General features: G+C 48.4%; 4 protein-coding genes across 4 annotated transcripts; 1 reads left to right on the top strand and 3 right to left on the bottom strand.

Annotated features, from left to right (window-relative positions):
- Nucleotides 1–12,261: 12,261 nt before the first annotated feature.
- On the bottom strand, nt 12,262–13,711 carry LOC117651103. Its single transcript, XM_034394860.1, has 4 exons — nt 13,608–13,711; nt 13,263–13,319; nt 12,700–13,048; nt 12,262–12,614 (listed from the first exon to the last, which is right to left on the bottom strand). The coding sequence occupies exons 3-4, from the start codon at nt 13,046–13,048 to the stop codon at nt 12,493–12,495; spliced, it is 471 nt and encodes a 156-aa protein (XP_034250751.1). The 5' UTR covers nt 13,263–13,319; nt 13,608–13,711; the 3' UTR covers nt 12,262–12,492.
- Nucleotides 13,712–13,950: 239 nt separating this feature from the next.
- On the top strand, nt 13,951–15,192 carry LOC117651106. Its single transcript, XM_034394862.1, has 4 exons — nt 13,951–14,052; nt 14,346–14,402; nt 14,617–14,912; nt 14,998–15,192. The coding sequence occupies exons 3-4, from the start codon at nt 14,617–14,619 to the stop codon at nt 15,002–15,004; spliced, it is 303 nt and encodes a 100-aa protein (XP_034250753.1). The 5' UTR covers nt 13,951–14,052; nt 14,346–14,402; the 3' UTR covers nt 15,005–15,192.
- Nucleotides 15,193–15,871: 679 nt separating this feature from the next.
- On the bottom strand, nt 15,872–16,681 carry LOC117651226 (ATP-dependent DNA helicase PIF7-like). Its single transcript, XM_034395042.1, has 2 exons — nt 16,142–16,681; nt 15,872–16,060 (listed from the first exon to the last, which is right to left on the bottom strand). The coding sequence occupies exons 1-2, from the start codon at nt 16,679–16,681 to the stop codon at nt 15,872–15,874; spliced, it is 729 nt and encodes a 242-aa protein (XP_034250933.1).
- Nucleotides 16,618–22,321, bottom strand: LOC117651069. Its single transcript, XM_034394800.1, has 10 exons — nt 22,218–22,321; nt 21,964–22,134; nt 21,516–21,887; nt 21,197–21,421; nt 20,929–21,116; nt 20,612–20,844; nt 19,105–20,519; nt 18,969–19,027; nt 17,341–18,884; nt 16,618–17,249 (listed from the first exon to the last, which is right to left on the bottom strand). The coding sequence occupies exons 3-10, from the start codon at nt 21,855–21,857 to the stop codon at nt 16,753–16,755; spliced, it is 4,503 nt and encodes a 1,500-aa protein (XP_034250691.1). The 5' UTR covers nt 21,858–21,887; nt 21,964–22,134; nt 22,218–22,321; the 3' UTR covers nt 16,618–16,752.
- Between the last annotated feature and the right edge of the window lie 6 nt (nt 22,322–22,327).

Raw genomic sequence — 22,327 nt, forward strand, 5'->3', positions numbered from 1 at the left:
TGGCGGCGCGGTCGCTGTCGTGGTCGTTGTCCACTCGTGTAAATTTTGTCAAAATGTCAGAAACATGTCTGAAATCCTGATCTAAATTCGCGCACCTCTGAAAGCTGAAATTCTGGAAACTTACTCTGATATTGATGGTTTGAGTTCTGCAGAATGTCAGGAGATGCGTTTTCAGCTTTCAGAGGTGCGCGAATTTTGGTCAGTTTTTCAGACAGGTTTCTGACATTCTGACAGGATTTACACGAGTGTCGCTGAGCGCGAGGTGCGCGAGGGATCGCAAGGGATCGCGGCCCGGCTTACGAGACAAACGCGAGGCGATCTGGCAGACTCTGGCAGTGCCTTTAGGCGGCCTTAGGCCTACAGTGCCTCGGACTGCCTGGGCCTCGGCCCGGCCGCCCGCAGAGATTACCATGAGTAATGCAAAGACCCGGAACGACACGCCCCACCACGCCACGCCACGCCACGCCACGCCACGCCACGCCCCGCCCCGCCCCGCCACGCCCCGCCACGCCCCGCCACGCCACGCCCCGCCCCGCCACGCCACGCCACGCCACGCCACACCACGCCACGCCACGCCACGCCCCGCCACGCCCCGCCACGCCCCGCCACACCACGCCACGCCACGCCACACCACGCCACGCCACGCCACGCCCCGCCACGCCCCGCCACGCCCCGCCACACCACGCCACGCCACGCCACACCACGCCACGCCACACCACGCCACGCCACGCCACGCCACGCCACGCCACACCACGCCACTCCACACCACGCCACGCCACACCACGCCACGCCACGCCACGCCACGCCAGAGGCCACCAGGGGCTGGTGGGCAGGGAAGTCAGCTGAGCAGGGTCCATGGGGTGAAAACACCACCACGCCAAAGCCAAAACAGCGCATCACACTGCCTCACAGCGTCGCACAGCACGCAGACTGATTCCAGACAAGGATGTCTCTCCCGGGCAGAGGCAGTCCCGCAGGGGTGCGACAGTCGTGTTCTCGGGATCAGTCTGCTACGGGGCTGCACGAGGGCGATAGTACCGCGACACAGCAGGCAAGCAGGAGACTAAGATTCCGACTGAACAGTGGTGGATTCCGGTTCGCAGTTTGCCTCGCTCGCACTCATGGGGCGTTCCGTGTGGGTGCGAGAGAGACAGAGCGACGAAACGGTGAGCGGGATCGCACTGCGAAAGGCGCGTTGGCATCGACGCGACTGCTTACGGCACAGTGGGCCAGAAGACCGGTGGAGGCGGCCAAAATTCTAAACGCGTTTTGAGCTCCAAATGGGACTCGAACCGAGCGTGTGACCCCACCAATGGATTGCTCTGCGAACGAGGAATCCATTGGTGGGGTCACACGTTCGGTTCGAGTCCCACTAAGCGAGTCAAACGCGTCTAGAATTTTGGCCGCCTCCGCCGGTTTTCTGGCCCACTGTGCAGCGTGCTTCTTATTTGTCCCGGAGTGCTTGTTCGCGACCACCTGGCGGTGTTTGGTTGTATACCACTGTAGGTACTACCGGCCGCGACACAAGAAGAGCAACAGCCGCCTAACGATGCAGCGTCTCCGCGGTTCCGGGAAAAACTTGCCTCCGGTCGTGCCCCTGCAGACTGACTCCGAGAGTCGTTTTCGTCGCTCTGTCTCTCTCGCACTCACGGAGCGTCCCGTACAGGTGCGAGTGCGAGAGAGACGGAGACACGGAAAACGACTCTCGGAATCAGTCTGCTGGAGCAGCCCCTGGTGCGCCCCTCCCTTTCTTTGTGTCTCGTTTCTGCGCTCTGTCCCCGCGTCTCCGCTCTTAAGGGTCCTAATGCCTTCGCCAATTTACCGCCTGCGGCCTGGGCGGCCTGGGCGGGCGCGGCGCAGCGCACCGCGTCGCTCCGTCTCTCTCGCACCCCTGCGCGGCGGCCCGCGAGTGCGAGAGAGACGGAGCGACTCGAAAGCGCCGCCGTTCGGAAGCAGCCTCCGCCGCCGCCGCCGCGCACCCCGCCCACAAAGTCCCGTACAATATTGTCCGAAACTCGGCGGCAAAGGAGGAAAGGAGCGCAAACAGAACAGACAGTCGCAAAGCCCCCCACTGGAAAAAGGGGGGGGGGGCACCGGCATTCACAACAAACCGGACCAATCAGAGCGCGCGCAGAGAGGGGGCACAAACCCTTTACCATAGCAACGCGACAGACAGGGACAAGGGGCTGAGGGTGGGGGGAGGGGAGCGGAGGGGAGGGGGGGGCCAAAGGGGCTTAATTCTGCCAGAAGAGGAGTCCTTAAAAGCCTCACTAACTTTGTCCATTTGTGTGAGTTCCGCGCGCACAGCGCACAGTCCCGTGAGAGGATTGTGGGGGATGCCGGACCGGACCGAGGCAAGGCTATGGAGGGTCAAGAAGAGAGGGCTTTGAGGGGGGAGGGGGGAGGGGTTGAAACATCGGAAACAGCCCGCGCCCCTCGGAGCAAGCGCTTCAGTGACTAATTATCCAACTGTCGCGGACTTGCCTTGCGCTAGCAAGCTTGCGGGGCGAGTCCTCCATCTCGCGGCCGGGCGACTCTGCCTGCCGCTGCGGCGCACAGTGGGCCAGAAGGCCGGTGGAGGCGGCCAAAACTCTGGGCGCGTTTTGGGCTCCAGAGTCGCTAAATGGGACTCGCACCGAACGTGTGACCCCACCAATGGATCGCTCTCCGAACGAGGAATCCATTGGTGGGGTCACACGCAAGGTTCGAGGCCTGTTTAGCGACTCTACACTCTCAGCCTTTTACTGACTATTTCTCATTAGCAGACGCATTTCTGTAAGCAACAATAATACTTAGTATTTTTTGCCAGTATTACTTAGCAATTGCTAATTACTGTAATGATATTACCGTTTTCTTAGTAAATTACAAAGAAATTTTTAAGTATTTAAGGACTAAATACTAAGTATGGTTGCTTACAGAAATACGTCTGCTAATGAGAAATAGTCAGTAAACGGCTGAGAGTGTAGAGCTCAAAACGCGTCTAGAGTCTTGGCCGTCTCCGCCGGTCTTCTGGCCCACTGTGCAGCGCCGCGGCCCCACCTCGACCCTCCGCGACCGCGGCCAGAAACTTGCCGCGGCAGATAACATAAAATAACAATACATTCACGTCTCTGTCTGGGTTCGGCGCGCGTGGCAGAGACAGCGGACGAGTGCGGCCGAGGGGGGAACAGCTTCCCACATTCGTTGTACAAAAATTGACCACATTCCATTCAGGAGGGGGAAACGCCTGTAAGTAGGCAACATGTGTGGCAAAAATGCCAGAAATCTTGCACATTCTTGCACATTTACACAATCATTGTACACCAAATTTTACAGTGGGGCACCCCTCGAGTGCGGCGGCGTCAAGCGCGTCAAGCATGAGGTGTCAAGCATGGCGTCAAGTCCGCAGTGGTCCGCAGTAGCGTGTGCAAAAATGGGAAAAGGGGGGGGGGAGGACAGAGACAGGCCAATGGCGATACATTGCAGGCAAGAGGCGCGGCCCCTTTCAAAAGTTATGCACTGTCAAACCAAGTGTGGAGAACTCCACACTTCCTGGTGTGGACGTCGTTGTGGAGTTTGCGGTCTCCACACTTCAAGTGTGAAGACAGAGCCTCTACCTCTTGGCGCAAACTCTGCACTTCCAAGTGCCGAGCGACTGCAAATTCCACACCTGCGCTTTTCCAGTGTGGCGTTCTCCACACTTGGTTCGGTTTCACAGTGCAGCCAGGCGTGCGCATACGCCACGCCACTGCAAGTCCGGGCCGCGCGAGTTTGCCCCAACTTCGGCAGCCCGACGGAATCCGATCGGAGGCGCGACGCGACGCGACGTGCAACTCGGTTAGCGGCGGACGCTCCGCCTGCACTCTCGGCGGTCCAACGTGGTCCAACCCTTGCTGCTTGCCGCCGCGCCCCTACGGCCGCAATCCAATTGCGAGGGAGAGAGAGAGAGAGTACAGTAGGCCAGATGATCGGAGATGGGGTCAGGCGGGTAGCGGTGCGAAGCTCCATAGTTTTGTCTGAGTAGGGGCGAGGGGGTCGAATGGTTGCATCGAATGCACATATGGAACAATGGACACACTGTGAAACTAAGTGTGGGAGACTCCATACTTGAAATGCGGAGGAGTAGAATCTGCAGTCTCCGCCGCGCTTGGAAGTGCAGAGTTTGCAGTCTCTTCAAGTGTGGATTTCTCCACGCACGTTTGCACCATGCCAAGAGAAAGGAGCTCTGTGAGCGACTCCACATTTGAAGTGTAGAGACTGCAAACTCCTCCCTCGCGTCCAAAAGTGGAGATCAACAATAACTCCTCACCACGGAAGTGTGGGGTTAGAGGTTTTTCGAACAGAGAATTTGGGGGCCGAGCTGCAGCCGCGGCGCGGCGTCGCGCGGGTGGGTGTACCTGACGACGGGGAGGACCACCGCGGCGCCGAGTCAGCTCCACGCCCCGCCCCGCCCGCCCCGCCCCGCCCCGCCCCCCCGCCCCGCCCCGCCCCGCCCCGCCCCGCCCCGCGCGGCGCCACGCGGCGCCAGGCCAGCCCCTCGTAGATGAGCGGGCGATAAGAGCGGAAACCATGCATATATATTGGGGTGGCCCGTAGGTGTGAGCGCGCGCGCGAGTGTGTGTGCGAGGGACAGAGAGGGACAGATAGCGCGCGACCAGCGGACTGACTCCGAGAGTCGTCGCTCCGTCTCTCTCGCACCCATACGGCACGCCCCATGAGTGCGAGAGAGACAGAGCGACGAAAAGGGCTCTCGGAATCAGACTGCAGGGACGGCGGGGATGACACGCACGCAGTGCCACAGTGTGCCACACACCCGATACGGACCGAATCCACAGTGGGCCCGCCCCGCCGGTCCTTGTTCGCCGCGGTTGCCACGTTGTTGGGTTGTTGGCGCGCGTCGGGCAAAGCCAAGCAGAAAGCAGAGAGGCGACACCACACCGTCGGAAGAAAAACAAATCGGCTCCAAAATTAATTGGCCCGGCTGTATGCAGCTACACCTGAAAGGGCGGAAAAATAAAAAGCAGCAAGCCGAAACCCCGGTGCCACCACGCCTCCTGCCACACAGCACACGACCCCCGCCCCGCCCCGCCGTCTGGCCCGCTCGTCCGTGCTCACACCTCGCACGTCTAGTCCCGCTCATGCATAAAATGACTCTATTTCCTGTCGCATAAAAAAAGAAGAACCAATGAGCGAAACACACTGTTAGTCCCCATGGTGGAAGGGGGCGGGGCCGTCCGGGGCTGGGCTTGGGCTGCATTGCATGTGTTCGGCCTCATCCAATCTACAAAACGCAGTGACGAGCTTTTCCACGTGTTTTGAAAATCTCTGAAGAGGTAACCAACACTGTACACCGTAAACGGTTCCTGGTTATCCCAGGAAGCCTGTGGTAAACATAGGCGATTTCCAGGGAACTCCTGGCAAAACCAGGAACCGTTTTTACCGTGAACGAATGCCTTCTTGAAGAAATCTAAGTGCAATGTACTGTGGTATGCATTCATTCATGACGTCACTGGCAAAAACCAGCACACCTTAGGCATGAGGTAAAACACGGATACACTGTGTCGCAGTGCTCCATCACGCCGCGACAAAGGAGGGCGGCAAGAGCGATGCCGAGGGATCGACTCCCTCTGTCTCACTCGCACTCCAACGGGACGCCCCGCGAGAGCGACAGAGACACAGCGACGGAACAAATCTTTCGAAATCTCTCGGCTTGCCCGGGCTTGCCTCGGCCGCCGCCAAAGGCGACGAACAACGCGCTGTGAAAACAGACCGGGGCGTGACACTGTGAAACCAACTGTGTGAAACCAGGCGAGCCGTGACGTCCCGCAGGCTGGTTCGCTCTGTCTCTCTCGCACCCCTGCGAGGCGCCCGAGAGCAAGACAGAGGGAGACGAGGGAGGCGGCAGATTAGCCTCTGAGCCGCGCAGCCCAGGCGGACCCGGCGGACCGGTCTCTCCGAAGGGTCGTCTCGTATCGCCGTCTCCGTCGCACTCGTGGGGCGTTCCGTGGGGGTGCGAGAGAGACAGAGCGACCGGACGGACCCAGGCGGTGCGGGGCGAATCCGCTCCAACTTGGCTCGGCTGCTGATGGGGATGCAATGGGGCGACACGGACGGCCACCGCCGCGACGCCCGCCCCGCCCCGCCCCGCCCCGCCCCGCCCCACCCCGCCCCACCCCGCCCCGCCCCGCCCCGCCCCGCCCCCCCGCCCCGCCCCGCCCCGCCCCGCCCCGCAGTTGATACACATCAGATGAAACGCTCCCTGGGGGCGTCGCGGCGTCGCGGCCGATGCCCGGACCGCACCAGCCCCGCAACGCGCTATCGCGGACCGCGGCGCGCGTGCCGCGGGATGGTCGGGATGGTCCGAGGGTGTCCGAGGCCGTCCGAATGTGTCCGCCGCAATTGCCTACGCGCGAGGGGCGGCTGCGATCGGATCTTTCTCGTTTGTACTTGCTTTTCGACCCAGTGCCTTCGTCGCTCCGTCTCTCTCGCGCCTCCGAAGAGCGAGAGAGACAGAGAAGGACGCAGCCGGCGTCAGCCTGCGGTGCGTAGCCGTCGCCGTCGTCGGGATACTCCGAGGGGGGAACAGCTTTCCCACAGTCATTGTACGAAATTTGACCACATTCAGGTGGCAAAAACACATGTAAGTAGGCAACATGTGTGGCAAAAACGCTAGAAATCTTGCACATTCTCGCACATTCACACAAAATTTTACAGTGCGGGTCACCAGGGTCACCCCTCGGGACACTCGGTCCAGTCGAGATAGCGCTCTCTGTCTCTCACGCACTCATGGACAGCGCCCACACGCGAAAGGTGCTTTGGTGACGTCCCCCAGCGTGCCCTCCCTGCTCGCGGCCCTGGAGCCACCACACTGCCAGCACGGCCAGCACGGCCATAGGGGTTGTCAATAAATCAGCGCGCGCACGAATATGACACGGCACCCCTACGGCAGGCTGGCTGGCTGGCTGGCAGGCAGGGCGGCACAAAGTCATCATCAATAATAGCGGTGTGGTGCGGGGGGTGCACCGTGCGCCGCGCCGTGCTGCAGGGCGGCAGGGCGGCACGGCACCACCACACCGCAAGGGGGTGCCGCGGCCCGCATCATTTCCTGGCGGGCCTGGCGGGGAGGGGCCGTCCGGAAACTGCCATCAGGGACCCCGCCGTGGGGGGACTGACTCCGAGAGTCGCTTTCGTCGCTCTGTCCCTCTCGCACCCACTCCGGACGCCCCACGAGTGCGAGAGAGACACAGCGACGACAACGACTCTCGGAATCAGTCTGCTGAGCCGCGAGGTGGCGAAGCGAGTCGGCAGCCAGCCGCTTGATTTCGAACCGAAAGGCTCGCACCACCACGGAGGCGCCATGAGTGCGAGAGAGACGGCGACAAAACGATCCCCCGCGCGGAGTCGTGTCGGCTGAATTCGAATGCCGAGCGAGGTTCGCGGTTCGAACGCGGCCGCTGCGCCTTCCGACCTCACTTGCCAAAGTGGCGAACTCGAGGCGAACTTGACTCGACTCGCGACTCGCACTCCAGATCGGGTCGGCGGCGTCCTCCGTCGCTCTGTCTCTCTCGCACCCCTACGGGACGCCGCATGAGTGCGAGTGAGACAGAGCGACGAGAGCACGGTGGGCGGAATCAGCCAGCAGCGGATGAACCACGGCGAGGGGGAAATCACTCCTAAAACCTGCGAACCGACTATTACGCCTATAACGCTCTATTACGCCTCAAAATATAGCGATTTAGCTGAAAACAGACCAAAAAACCCTAAAATAGATCAAATTTTGAGAATTTCAGCTATTACGCTACTATTACGCACACTATTACGCGTGCTATTACGGACAGAGTGACCCGACCATTACGCGAGTGCTTTCCCCCTCGAACCACGGTGAGCCGAGGGCGCTGGATGGTTGTCGAGTACGAAACGGCGAAGTGCGATCATTTGTGCTGCACTGGGCTCAAGTAGGCGAAGTGGTGACTGCGACGCCAGCTCAACCAGCAGCACCCCAAACGGCCGTTCAAGTCTCCGGGCCAACCAGCAACCAACCAGTGTAGACTGATACCGAGAGTCGTTTTCGTCGCTCTGTCTCTCTCGCGCCCATGCGCGGCGCCCCATGAGTGCGAGAGAGACAGAGCGACGAGGCCGAGGCTGCCCGGCTGGAGCGGCTCGGGGAAGCAGAGCAGACTGATTCCGCACAGTGCGGGCGGAGAGTGCGAGAGAGACAGACCGAGAGTACCCATGAGTGGGAGAGAGAGAGAGAGAGAGAGAGAGTGATGCGGGTGGGCCCCTTCGCACTGTGCGGAATCAGCCTGCTGGGGCCGAAGTGATAGGCGCAACACGGACGGCGTCTACATCATCATCCTGCTCCAGCGATCCGCCCCGCCCCGCCCCGCCTCGCCCCGCCTCACCCCGCCCCGCCCCGCCCCGCCCCGCCTCGCCCCGCCCCACCCCGCCCCGCCGCGCCCCGCCGAGCGGCGAGCAGGGCGATGGGCACACGCGAGCAAGATGGTGTCTATTGAATGGGAAGTCATTCACACAAGACGTGACGTAATACGCGCCGATTTGGAAGCGAGGGGACGCCAAAGGGACGCGGCGGACGGGACGGGGAGGGGAGGGGAGGGGAGGGGAGGGGAGGGGAGGGACGAGGCTGTGATTAGGACCAGGAGGGGATGGAGGGGAGGGGCGGTCGCGCTGTCGTGCTAAGTCGCGCACCCCGCGCTCCACTACGTGCTCCGCTGTGCTCCGCTGTGCTCCGCTCCCCAGGTGCGCCGTGCCGCGCGCGCCGCTTTCGGAAAAAGCAACACAGAAGATCAAAGACAGATGCCAATAGATTCCGGCCCGATTAAGCTCCCCTAAAAAAAAATTGCGACATCGGCCTAGTAACACACACGGGGGACGGCATGGAGGGCCGGTCCTTGAATGCAGAGCGTCGCACTGGATCGACAGCTACGTCACCTTTCTGTGTCGATTGTGCGTCGATGCATCGAGTTTAGCGTACGGAGTTGATAACTACAACAAAGTCCTATTTGGCGTGCCTGCGGACAGACATTCGCGGATCCAGGAGATGCAATACCCCCCCCCCCCCCCCCGCTCTTCCTTTGCCCAAGGCGGCAACGCACATAGCCCCTGTAAGTAGGCATAGGCAACTTTCGCACTTTCTCCCCTACGCCCCCGAACCCGTCCCTGGATCCGCCCCCCAACGGTGAGGGTGTGGCCCAGTGTGCCCTGGCTGCCCTGGCCAGCCAAGCCATGGCCTTGCCGACGCATTCCGCGCGGCGTTTCGTCGCCCACCCGGCCGATTCGGAGCACGGCTTCTATCGCTGCCTCACTCGCACCCTTCCGCGACGCCCCACAAGAGCAATGGCAGCGAGAGAGACAGAGCGACGACAGCAATGCGCTGAGCGCGGAGCGCGGAGTCAGTCGGCTGGCTGGACGAATCCATTGACACTCCAGTGGCTCCAACAGCTAAGACTCCAAATTCCAACGGCTGAGGGCCGCACAGGAGCCCCTATATACAGCGTTTCATCTCTCTCTCTCTCTCTCTCTCTCTCTCTCTCTCTCTTCTCTCTCTCTCTCTCTCTCTCTCCCCCACACGGGTGTGAGAGACAGGCGAGGGTCTAAAGGACAGTTCAGCCCCCAAAGGCTCCTGGGTAGTCGCCACACTTTGCCCCTACAGGTAGGCAAAAAGTGCTACTCGGCCCCTCGCTCTGGCCGGCTCTGGATCCGCCACTGGCGCGAGAAACAGCGGAGACAGTGCACTCACAGTGCACTCACTCACCTGCAGACGCCGAGGAGAGGACGGCCGCGGCCATGGCCAGGAAGAGCGCCCACTGCTGGAGCCTCCTCCGCCCCATCACGGCGAACGGGCGGGGGAAGGACAGACGGCAATCCGGAGAGTATTCCTTGGGGGGTATCCTGAGCGTATCCTGGCAATAATCCACTAGGCGCGGCCTATCCACTACACCGCTCGGCGACTCATGCCAGACGAGCGGCGAACACTGCACTGCACTAGACACTCCACGCCCGCAACGGGCATCCACAGACAGACACGAGAGCACAAAGCTCGCTTCACTGGCGTGCCTCTTTCACAGAATCACTTGCACACATTTCACTGAGCACTGGACAGACCCACTACACCGTTAACACAACACACGACAGACGGCGGACGGCCCGAGGGCGGGGCGAGGCGACGCCGGGGCTCCGCCGTCGGAGCGACGCGAGCGAAGCTGCACTCGCGGCAACGCGGAGCTGCGCGGCGCGGCGCGACGAGGACCTCTCCGTGCGAAGGCCCAACCGGTACTGTTGTGCTCGCTGCTCCTGCGGCCGGCCGGGCGGGGCGGGGCGGGGCGGGGCGGGGCGGGGCGGGGCGGGGCGGTACGGGTGGGTGGGGGTGGCGCGGTACGGCGCGGCCGCGGCGGCTGCACGGGAAGGCTGAGGTGGAGGGGGGCGGGGGAGGGAAGGCCACAGCACGCACGAGTCGCACGCCGCGGCCAGACTGATTCCGAGTGTCGTTTCGTCGCTCTGTCTCTCTCGTACCTGCACGGTGAGCCCCGAGCGCGAGAGAGACACAGCGACGAAAACGACTCTCGGAATCAGTCCGCAGACTGAGTGTCGTTTCGTCGCTCTGTCACTCTCGTACCTGCACGGCACGCCCCTTGAGGGCGAGAGAGACACAGCGACGAAAACGACTCTCGGAATCAGTCTGCTGGGCTGGCCGCCGCGAGTTGCCGGCGCGGCACGGGCGCATTCGAAGTGGGCGTTGTTGTCCAAGCGACAATTATGTGTACTACGTGTACACACAAGATGCGTGCTTCTCCTTGTGACTGGACTAATGCGACGTCTCGTAATGTGTTCTGCCTGCTACACCGTGTATTTTTGTTGGAAAGGAAGACGTCCCAAGTGTTTCAGAAACCCCGTAGAAGTTTGAAGGTATGCAACCCGCTCGCCGTCGTGCGGGCGGGCTTGCCTACGCGCTGGTCGGCGGGCGCACTAACCAATCGTTCACTTGCTCGCCCTTATCACAGTTTATAAAGAAATCGACACTACAGCCATAATTCTCTCTTAACTGTGATAATAAGGGCAAGCAAGTGCACAATTTGTTAGTATATATTAAGATTTAATTAATACAAATTTTAAACAAAGGTGAGGAACATTAATTTTTCACTTCATTTGCGTACAAAAAGTCAAAGAAAAAAGGAGCTGCATAAATAAGTTTTCACTCAATTGTTCAAGAAGAAGTAACATTGAAGTTCTAATGAAACACTAGGTTAACATGATCAGTGATCACAAAACACAAAAATAGTCAATCAATAATCCAAGAAAAAACATTAGGTCTAAAATAAAAGATGTCGAGAAAGCTTTAGTCGGACCACCCCACCCCGAGCTCTTGGGAACACCAAAAAGTAGTCAATCATGTGCCTCGGATCAACTTTAGGCCACAATATTTAATCATGGGAAGCATCTTCATTGAAATTTAGGTCATACGGATCAAAATTCACTTCCCAAACCTTGTTTATATGTTCCAAGTTCAAAATCTCCCGCCATATCAGTAGTTCGCATTATGTCCGTGAGGTAGCGCCACGGGTCGCCGATGTTAGCAGCAGGCCAAAGGAAGCTAGAATTACAAGGTGGTGACAGTCTCGCTGGCTTTCATGTAGCGACCAAACACTAGCACACTAGAAAAACACAACCAATAAAGATATATTACTGCCAATTTTAACGTACACAAGAACTAGATTCGAAGTTTACCGAAAAAGAGTAGGCACTACACCGACTGCGATAAAAAAACGCACTTACACAGATTCTAGTCACTTTCTATCGATGGAACTAAGCTTCATTTCTATAGAAAAGTCAAAATTAGGCATGAGAAAATTGTTGTCTTTTTGACTAGGTGGTTCTTTTACATCCATTAAACCAGCAATAAAATTGTCTTCCCCGGCGAAACTGTTGGTAAACGACTGGGGGGCGACTTATCATTTTTCGGCGCCAAAATACGAATGTAGCCGTTCGAAGGGCCCGTGTTCTCATCCTCATCAACACCAACCTCTGAAGCGAGAGGCTTACGCTTGATTCAAGTTTCAAAATTGAGTTACCTCGAGAAAAGTTTCAATAAAATTGACACAAATTGGGTAAAAGTCTTTATTTACTAGTTGCAGTCATAGACTGTTCGGCTGAGCATTAAGGCCCTTACGGGCGTAACATCTAATATTTAATACTGATTGGCCGTATGTAATTATACAGTTACACTAAATGTTCTAAATTAGTAATGGCTAAATTCATAGCAATCAAAGCTAAAGATATTTGTTTGTTCAAAGTTTTGAAAGGAAAAGAAAATTAGGGTTGAATGGATGTAACAAAAATTTGCATACAGACTTTATTACATAATAATTACATAATAATAACAGAATAAACTTGACAGTCAAAACAATATAATCTTGCTTCAAACAAAATAAACTTGACAGTCAAAACAAAATAATCGTGCTCCGAAGAGCACTGTCATTTAGTGAGATAAAGACACAATCAATCAGTTGAATGTCCAGCCTTCTTTGTGGTTTGATCATCGTCGTCGCCATCTGCATCATGTTTGCGCTTGCGTAAGTTAGAATTATCCTGATAGGATTTTAGTTTACATTCATCAGTATCTGTAACAAAACAAAGACATGGATTAAATTTGATGACATACATTCAAATAGTTAGCAGTTACAGAAACAAAAGTGCTAAACATACCTTCATCATGACGATGAATAAGAACATCATTACGTTTTCCATCTTTACCATAAAATACTATGACAGGAGCTTTCCCGGGCAAAATTGCATCATTAAGCTCCTTCACTTGATCAATATCTAAATCATTGTAAAGAGATGGTAACGTGATGTAGTATTTTCCAGAGGTCTTAGGATCAATAACGTAAGCAACCAGGGTCATTGGATGCGTCTGGGTTTTCTTATCAATGTAGTCCGATTTCCTTTGAGTGAATGAATATACTGGGTAACGTACACCAGGAATAAGCTCATCAGGGGTTCGTTTACCCGCATGGGCCTCAACCCTGTTCTTTAGTAGTGTAAACACAGACATCTGTAACATACCAAATAAAACAAACATATTTACAATCAAAACACAAATGTCAGCATGTGACTGAAAATATGAAGCTTGCTCCATGCATTGGCTCTGAACAATTCACACTCATTGAATAAGTAAGATCAAAGTAAGAATGAATACAACAAACATGTGGCAAAACCAATGTGCATGTGCCTGAACCCCTACAGTTTCAAAACAAGCGAGGACTTACCTTTCACGAAGCTTAGGACACAGAACGGCCACTGAAGATCCACTGAAGATTGAAGCCCTGAAAATGACAATTTGTTTAAACACAGCCTAGTACCTACTATTACTTGCTTCCCTGAAAATAGAAAGAAATGTCGCTGTCCCTTGTCGTCGACTTGAACCTAAGCCTCCACGTGCTGACAGGAAAACCGACGTCGCCCGCCCCCTTCTGACAGGTAAACCTAACCCTAACGTCACGTGGAGATGAAACTTTATCAACCAACCCCAATCAGAAATAGTAATAACCATCATAAAACGAACATAACTTCAAGATTCTACATAACCACGAGTTTCAATCACTTAAACTTACCAACTATGACGATACTGTGCACGCCTGGAGAAATTCGAAGCAAATGGGACGAGGACTGACAGAGACAAAATTTGCAAGACTCGCTATTGGCTTAGAAAATGGTGACATGGTCACGCAGCCAGCGTTTTGAAATTGTACGTCCGAGATGAAGTTAATTTTTTGACTAATTTATAGCTGGTTTTAAATTTTGGTTTTGTTATACTATTGATATTTTCACAATATAACTTAAAAAGGGTAAAGCATAATTTTACGTAATGTAAAAAGAAATTTTACGGGTTATACAATTAGCTTTATCTCTGCCGGAAAACTTTAAAACGCTGACCGGAAGCCGGGTGATCGGTGGCCTTTCTCTTAGCCAATTCCAAGCCACAGAAATTGTGTCTCTGTCAGTTCTCGTTCCATTTGCTTCGAATTTCTCCAGGCGTGCACAGTATCGCCATAGTTGGTAAGTTTAGGTGATTGAAACTCGTGGTTATGTAGAATCTTGAAATTATGTTCGTTTTATGATGGTTATTACTATTTCTGATTGGGGTTGGTTGATAAAGTTTCATCTCCACGTGACGTTAGGGTTATGTTTACCTGTCAGAAAGGGGCGGGCGACGTCGGTTTTCCTGTCAGCACGTGGAGGCTTAGGTTCAAGTCGACGACAAGGGACAGCGACATAAAGTTTCTTTTTATTTTCAGGGAAGCAAGTAATAGTAGGCACTAGGCTGTGTTTAAACAAATTGTCATTTTCAGGGCTTCAATCTTCAGTGGATCTTCAGTGGCCGTTCTGTGTCCTAGGCTTTGTGAAAGGTAAGTCCTCGCTTGTTTTGAAACTGTAGGGGTTCAGGCACATGCACATTGGTTTTGCCACATGTTTGTTGTATTCATTCTTACTTTGATCTTACTTATTCAATGAGTGTGAATTGTTCAGAGTCAATGCATGGAGCAAGCTTTATATTTTCAGTTACATGGTGACAATTGTATATCGATTGTAAATGTGTGTGTTTTATTTGGCTTGTTATAGATGTCTGTGTCTCCAGCCAATTTGATTCCCGGAGTTCGTTATCCTATTGTAATGTTAACCCAGAAATGCACTTATTGTTGTGATGAGAAAAAACCATTTACAACTTTAATCGCTTGCGTTCAGGATCCGATGTCTAATGAACAATTTCACCTAACTTTGCCATCTCTTTACAATGATTTAGATCCGAAACAAGTCAAAGAATTAAATGATTCCATTTCACTTGGGGAAGCTCCTGTGGTGGTATTTTATGGACAAGATGGGAAACATTATAATGTTCGTATTCATCGTCATGATGGGTATGTTTAGCACTTTTGCTTCTGTAACTGCTAATTATTTGAATGCATATCATCAAATTTAATTCCTGTCTTTGTTTTGTTACAGATACTGATGAATGTTAACTTAAATCCTATCAACATAATTCCAATCTACGCGAGCACAAAGCTGATGCAGATGGCAACGATGACGATGATCACGCCAGCTGGATGTTCATCTGATTGATTGTGTCTTTATTTCAGTAAATGACAGTGCTCTTCGGAGCAAGATTATATTGTTTTGACTGTCAAGTTTATTTTGTTATATGTAATAAAGTTTGTATGCAAATTTGTTACATCCATTCAACCCTAAATTTATTTTCCTTTCAAAACTTTGAACAAACAAATATCTTAAGCTTTGATTGCTATGAATTAATTTAATTTGATATTTGTCTTTTGTCAATCATTAAGTGAACGTCTTACTTCACTTAAGATTCAGTTTGGAGAATTCAACATTTGTTTCAGTTAAAACTAAGGGTACGTTTTATCATCTCACATTTTTCTTGTAAGTAGCATGAGCATTAATTCATGCTTCATTGTAGGCAAGCGATGTAAGGCACAGACCAAACACATGACTTCAATTTTAGAATTTTTATTAGCAAAGCAGGAGCAAGCATACACCATTCACAATAAATTAAATGAAACTTAAATAGCTACAAATTGGACAATAAAACGACACCAGCACAAACCAGCACACATAATATACACTTTGAACCGAGTGCACCATAAGAATTTCCTTTTCATTTTAACATCTTACTTTTTATATTAATACATGCTGCATTGCAAAATTCAGTGGCCTCCTGGTTCAAAGTAAAGATACATATTATTAGTTCATTTACTAATATGAGGAAGGAACAAAAAGGCACAAAATAAGTAATACACGACTTCACTGTTTCAATTTTTATTCAGACAAAGGTTAACATTTATCATTCATTCATTACTTATCATTGTTTATGCATGGACAAAATCATTTCAAAGCCATGACGATAATTCATTTCCTTTCGATTCTTGATATTTAATAACCTTTCCAAAGGAAATGGATTAAGTAAAATACCATCAAGAGTTTTGACTCTAGAAATGCCCACATAACTTACACCCAAAGAAAATTCTGATGGACCAATATCAATGACAGCCTGTCACAAAACAAAAATAAAAAATATTCAATATTATCACATAACACCACAAAATAGAATAAACTTGATCTAACAAATTACCTGGTCTAAAGTGAGTCCTTGACTTTTATGAATAGTGCAAGCATAACAAACCATCAATGGAAACTGATTTCTTGAACAAATTTCATCTTTTTTCTTGTTATTCCAGTATCTTGTAACCCTCCCAATGGGAACTAAATTTTCTGGTCCAATACCTGGACCATTATACTCATCAAATTTTATCATAACAACTGATGGTAAATCATTTGGAGAAGACTTGCCATCTTCATATAACAAATCAATAACAGTTCCCATAGAACCATTAACCAAAGATTTTTTCAACCATAAATTAGTTCGCAACATGACTCTTGTTCCAACACCAAGATAAAGTTCAGATGCTAGCCCGGAATAATCATCTTCGCTTCCCAGATTGGCTCCAAGGCCATGGTGTTGAGCAGGAAGACACGCAATCGGAACAATATTGCCATTTTGATCACAAAGATGGTTTAACTTTGAAGTATTATATTCCTTAACAGATTTCTTAGTTGAAAATAATCTAATGGCATTTTCAAAATTTTTTTCAATGCTACGAGTTACATTCATGGTAAATCTCTTCTTTAACACTTCATAGTCAGCAACAGTCGTCTCACCATTACTAATTCTTTCCAAGATATTCAAAAATTCTTCATCTTTCTGACGATGCACTTTTTCCAAGACAAAATAAGATTGAAATAAATTAAACATATTTCTCCCATGCAAATCAAGCTCAGTTTTGCACACACCTCCAAATAAAGGAGGTCCAAAAACTGGAGGGAGCTGTTTGTAATCACCAAACAATAAACACACAAATTCCCAAATGGCTCATTAATGCCAGTTGCTTCACGTAACCTCTTCTCTGCCAACGCAAATAATGAGCATGATATCATTGAATACTCATCAATTACAACAAATTTAACGTTGCTTAATTTTTCACAAAAAGCTTTAGCTGCTTCACCTTGCAATTCTTTATAAAATGATACTTTGGGATTGATGTTTAAAGCAGAGTGAATTGTTGAACCTCCAATATTAATAGCTGCAACACCAGTTGGGCCCATCAAGAGGAATGACCCATCACCAAATTCCTTTAGTAGTTTGTCAGTTAAAAATTTAATCAACAAACTCTTGCCTGTACCTGTAAATGCAAAATTTTAAGAATGCAATTTTCATCAATGCTAAAAATTAATAACATCAACAAACAATATAATATAAACAAATTAACTTACCAGCTTTACCTTGGACCAAAACTCTTTTTACTACTGGTTCACTTCCATTAAGGAGAGCTTGAACTTGACTCTCCATACATTGTTTAACAGCATTCTGTTGCTCAGTGAATATAACATCAGGAAGATCATGTGCAATCTCCTGTTCTGTACTGTTTTTCTTTTGATTTTCAATAAAATTAGAAAGATAGGTAAGGTCACCATAAGATTCATACTTTGATGAAGTTGAACTCCAGTCAAATGCAACATCAACCTCTCTTCGACCAAGTTTAACAGTCTCTAACACACCACCATTAGGGTTAAGTTTAGATGCAATCATCCAGTCCTCTTGATTTGAATTTAATAAATCATGGTTTTCTTCTTCAACCTCATGGTCATCAATTCCATCAAGATTTCGATCCAAATACAGACTTAATTCTGCCTCTTGGCTCTGACCAAGTCCATGCCTCACATATGCATCCTTCCATGTTTCTTCGCCCTCTCTCAGATCATTCATTTCATTCCATTTAACATGTAACAAAAGCTGTTGTCTATAATATTCTTCATTTTTAGATTCGTCACTGCTTAACTTCAAGCGGGGAAAAATCCGCACAATATTATGCTTTTGACATTTTGCCCAAGTGTTTACATTGTAATATTTAGCGACTTTCCACATAGACAATGACTCCATATGTTTAGGTCGACATGCATACTTCTCCATAAAAGATTTTCCTTTGAAATTACTTGGTGCATTATCATCAGGATTATCACAATAATCATCACCAGATTCTTCCAAACTATGACAATCTGACTCAGTTCCATTTCCTCCAACAGGAATCCATTTACTTTCATTTGTATATACTACTACAAACTTGCGTCCACCAGCAGAAAAAAGCTTGCAACCATTAAGAATATGGCACACCTCTTGGGCTGACACATCTCTTTCAACACAATTTTTAATTAAGATGCTTTGAATAGCTCGTTTGGCTTTGTCATTGCTACCTAAAGTTGCACACACACTAGAACATATTTCTTTCAGTGTTGTTGATCTCACTTCACTTTTGGACACATACTTAGTCAAATAATTTATCACAGCCTTTTTAGATAACACTGGGGCAACATCTATATTTGCCCTCCAAGTTGAAATTATAAATGGGTTAAACTTATTCAATTGAGTATCATTTCTTTCAGGAAAAAATTCAATTTCATTAGTATCTGTATTCAGTTTTAACTCTGAATATGGCTTAAGATCAACAGGAAAATGAAATCTGCAAATTGTCTTTTGAGAATTCTTGTCAAATCGTTTGCAATAAGCACGAGAACAACTGTGCCTTTGAACTTTTTTCAACAATTGAGCTAGATCAGTTTCAACATTTTCCACATCTTCATACAAAACTTCACAAGAATGTTTCTCAGGAAGTGCACAGTCTGGTTCAGGATCAACAGCAGTCACTAAATCATCAAAAAATTTAGTTATTCTTTTCTTCTCATCTTCATTTGCATCAGTGTACTTAGCAATATCAGGAGCATTTTTAAGCCAGAACAAGCCATGTAAATGTGGACTTCCCCTGAAACAAAATCAAATCAATGTTGAAATGTAACTTGAATTCGAAATAATTAATGCAATAAACACTATTGTAAATTATTCTTACCTATGCTGATACTCGATTCGGTACCAATAATCTGTTACACCAAATTTTGGTTCCAAAACCTGTAAAATTCATAAGCTTTTTATCATACTTTTTGTGTTTAATTAAGATCAAAATCATTTAAAAAAAATTAACTTACATTCTCAATATAACACTCAACTCTAAACTGGAAAAACATATCAACTAAAGATGGATTCTCTTGAAGAAGTCTCCTCCTTTCGTGCATTCTAATATCAGCTATATCTTTACCAGTTAACAACCGAAAAAGATCTGGCCAGTAAAGGTCAGCTGCACTCATAGTCAGAAATATGGTTGGAAGACCAAGCTGTTCGACCATGTCTCGCAACTCTCCACATCGACTTTTCCAATAGGATTTTGATCCTCTTAGATTGGACCCCATAAACATAACTTTTTTCAAAATAGTCCTGTCTGACTCAATGCGTTCCTTTAGCTCTTCAACATTCATTTTAGAAACTGCATCATCTTTGCTCACAAATAAATTTCCCTGAGTCAGAGCTGTATGTCTCATCCACATATTAAATGCAAAAAACCGAAATGTTTTATGCTTAGCGAATCGATCATCACCATAGGATAATAAATGTTTAATATATTCGTGAAGGTGGACTTTTCTTTCACGATGATCTCTGAAGTCACAGTTCCCATAAGGAAAAAGGGTAGGAAAAGAACACGCAAACAGTCCTGGTATGTACTCACTGACTGGATCTTTCCCCATGTCAGGCCATTTCAATGCTGAATTGATCTGATCATTTTGGTTCTGAACACAAGAAAAAGGTACTCCAGAAGAATTTACTTCAGTTATCTCAGACTCACTATCAGAACCACTAAATTCTTTATCAGAATCTGCTATTTCAACTTCATCTTCCTCAGACTCACAAGTCTCACCGATAGACATACTTAAAACTCTGTCATATACATTGCCATCTTCTGGTAACAGCTCAAGGTTTTCTTCTGATAATTCAGTGTTTTCATAATATGGATTATTTGCTTTCAACCAAAGTAAAGCTGATCGTACTTTACCTACTCTCACACGAAAATCTGTTGTTTTTTCACATCTTCTATTAGCAAACTTCACAGTTATGACTGAACGTAGATCATCTATGGAATGAGGTAGTTCTTTAGCAAATTCATCCACATCTTGGCTAAAGTTGATAACATTTCCACGGTAACCATACTGCAAACCTTTAAGTTTAAACACACTCAAGACAGGATGAATACGAGCAATCAACATCTCTTCAACATAAGTTAAATCTTTCAGCTCATCTGGGACTTCAAGCGGATCCATGTTGTTCACAGAAGAAAACTTTTTGCAATGTTCAGGACTACGATGAGCACGTTTCAAACCAGGATGGTAAACATATTTCTCCTTGCAAACAGAACAATATTTAACTTTAAATGACTTCACTAAATTAACAAATCTCTGGGCTATGTTTCGACTCCTTGGTGACTTCAAATCAGCATATTTATCAGAAGATTCTCCTCTCAACTCAAGTTGTTCACTGCCAAGTGCTCCTTGAACATCACTTGAACAACTCTCTAAAACAACAAATAAATTAAAACTTAAAAACAAAACAAAAAAAAACTGCTTACCAACTATTCAAACAAGAAACAACAAAATTGACACTTACCAACCACCGTACTATTGGACTGACAAAAAGCCAAAACTGTACTTTCAGGCAAAAACTCAGGAGGAGGTAACAGAGAAGGAATAGCAATTTTACTTAAATATTTCCTTCCACTTATAGAATGGTAATCACTTTTCTTAAAATGACCATCACAAATAAAGAAATATTTATGTAATAAAGACACATCTTTAGAAAATATTTTGTCATTCCCACAAAACTTCATATATTGTTGACATCTGCCAATACAACATATCAATAATATAACTGGTCACAAAAAACAAAAACAAAAAAACATAAAACGCTCAACAAAAATTACATACCTTTGCATCCAAACATCGTCAATACAACTTTTACCATTGTTTGATCGAACAACTCTAGGAAATGAAAACATAGTATGTGTAGTGTTATTATTATAACACTGAACAACACAACATTTCTTGCTAATTCTCTTTTGAGGAACATACTCATCAATGTTTATGGTTTGCTCTGCATGAATTTCCACTGAGGTCTACAATGACAAAACACCACCCCCCCCACTGATTTACTGTGATACAAAAACATACTTCAAGAAAGAGTAATAATACTTACCTCAGAAACGACAACATCATGAGCAGATTGTGAAGCATAATTGGAATCATGACCATCAATTAATGAGGTGGAAAACTCCCTTGTATCAGTTCTTTCAGGCTCGAGTCTCTCTTCAAAATTCAAGCTCCTTGAAGTAGTAGGTATTTCCAGTTGCCCGTCACATGTACCAGATACATTTTCAACTAAAATATCCATGATTTCCTCTCCACAAATCTCAGCTGTAATCTGCAACAACAAACAACATGCCCATTGATCTCCTGTTACAAACTATGCTTTTCGTATGTTACAAAAACATACTTCTTAAAAGAGTAATAGTTACCTCAGGAGCGACAACATCATAGGCACATTGTGTAGCATAATTATGATCGTGACCAACAATTAATGAGGTGGAAAACTCCCTTGATTCAGTACTTTCAGGCTTCAAGCTCTTTGAAGTAGCAGGTATTTCCAGTTGCCCATCACTTGTCTCAGAAGCAACTACTTCATAAGCAGATCGTGTAGCATAGTTGTGATCATGACCAACAATTAATGACGTGGAAAACTCCCTTGAATCGGTACTTTCAGGCTCGAGTCTCCCCTTAAAATTCAAGCTCCTTGAAGTAGTAGGTATTTCTGGTTGCCCGTCACTTGCACCAGCTACACTTTCAACTAAAATATCCATCCTTTCCTCTCCACAAATCTCAACTGAAATCTGCAACAAAAAACAACATGCCCATTGATCTCCTATTACAAACCATACTTTTACAATTACAATGACTAATACTTACTTCAGGACAAACAACTTTATAACCACATTCCTTTGTGTAATTGTTATCATGACCAACAATAGATAACTCCTCTGTATCAGTAGTTTTAGGATCAAGTCTCTCTTCCAGATTATCAGTACCTTCAAAATTAAGGCTCTTAGAAGTAGTGGGTATTTCAAGTTGCTCCTTTACCTATCAACACAAAGACATAAAACTACATCAAAAAACTAATACATAAACTTTCCAATCAAATTTACCATACAACAAACAGTTACATGTGGAAAATGTTGACACTTATATAATTCCAAATCAGCTTGTAATATAGAATTAGCACACAATAATGTGGGAACAGCATTCCTTTTCAACTTTTGCTTCTTTGATGGAC

This window comes from Thrips palmi, unplaced genomic scaffold (genome assembly GCF_012932325.1).
Source record: "Thrips palmi isolate BJ-2018 unplaced genomic scaffold, TpBJ-2018v1 HiC_scaffold_5, whole genome shotgun sequence".
In the NCBI taxonomy this organism is placed as follows: domain Eukaryota; kingdom Metazoa; phylum Arthropoda; class Insecta; order Thysanoptera; family Thripidae; genus Thrips; species Thrips palmi.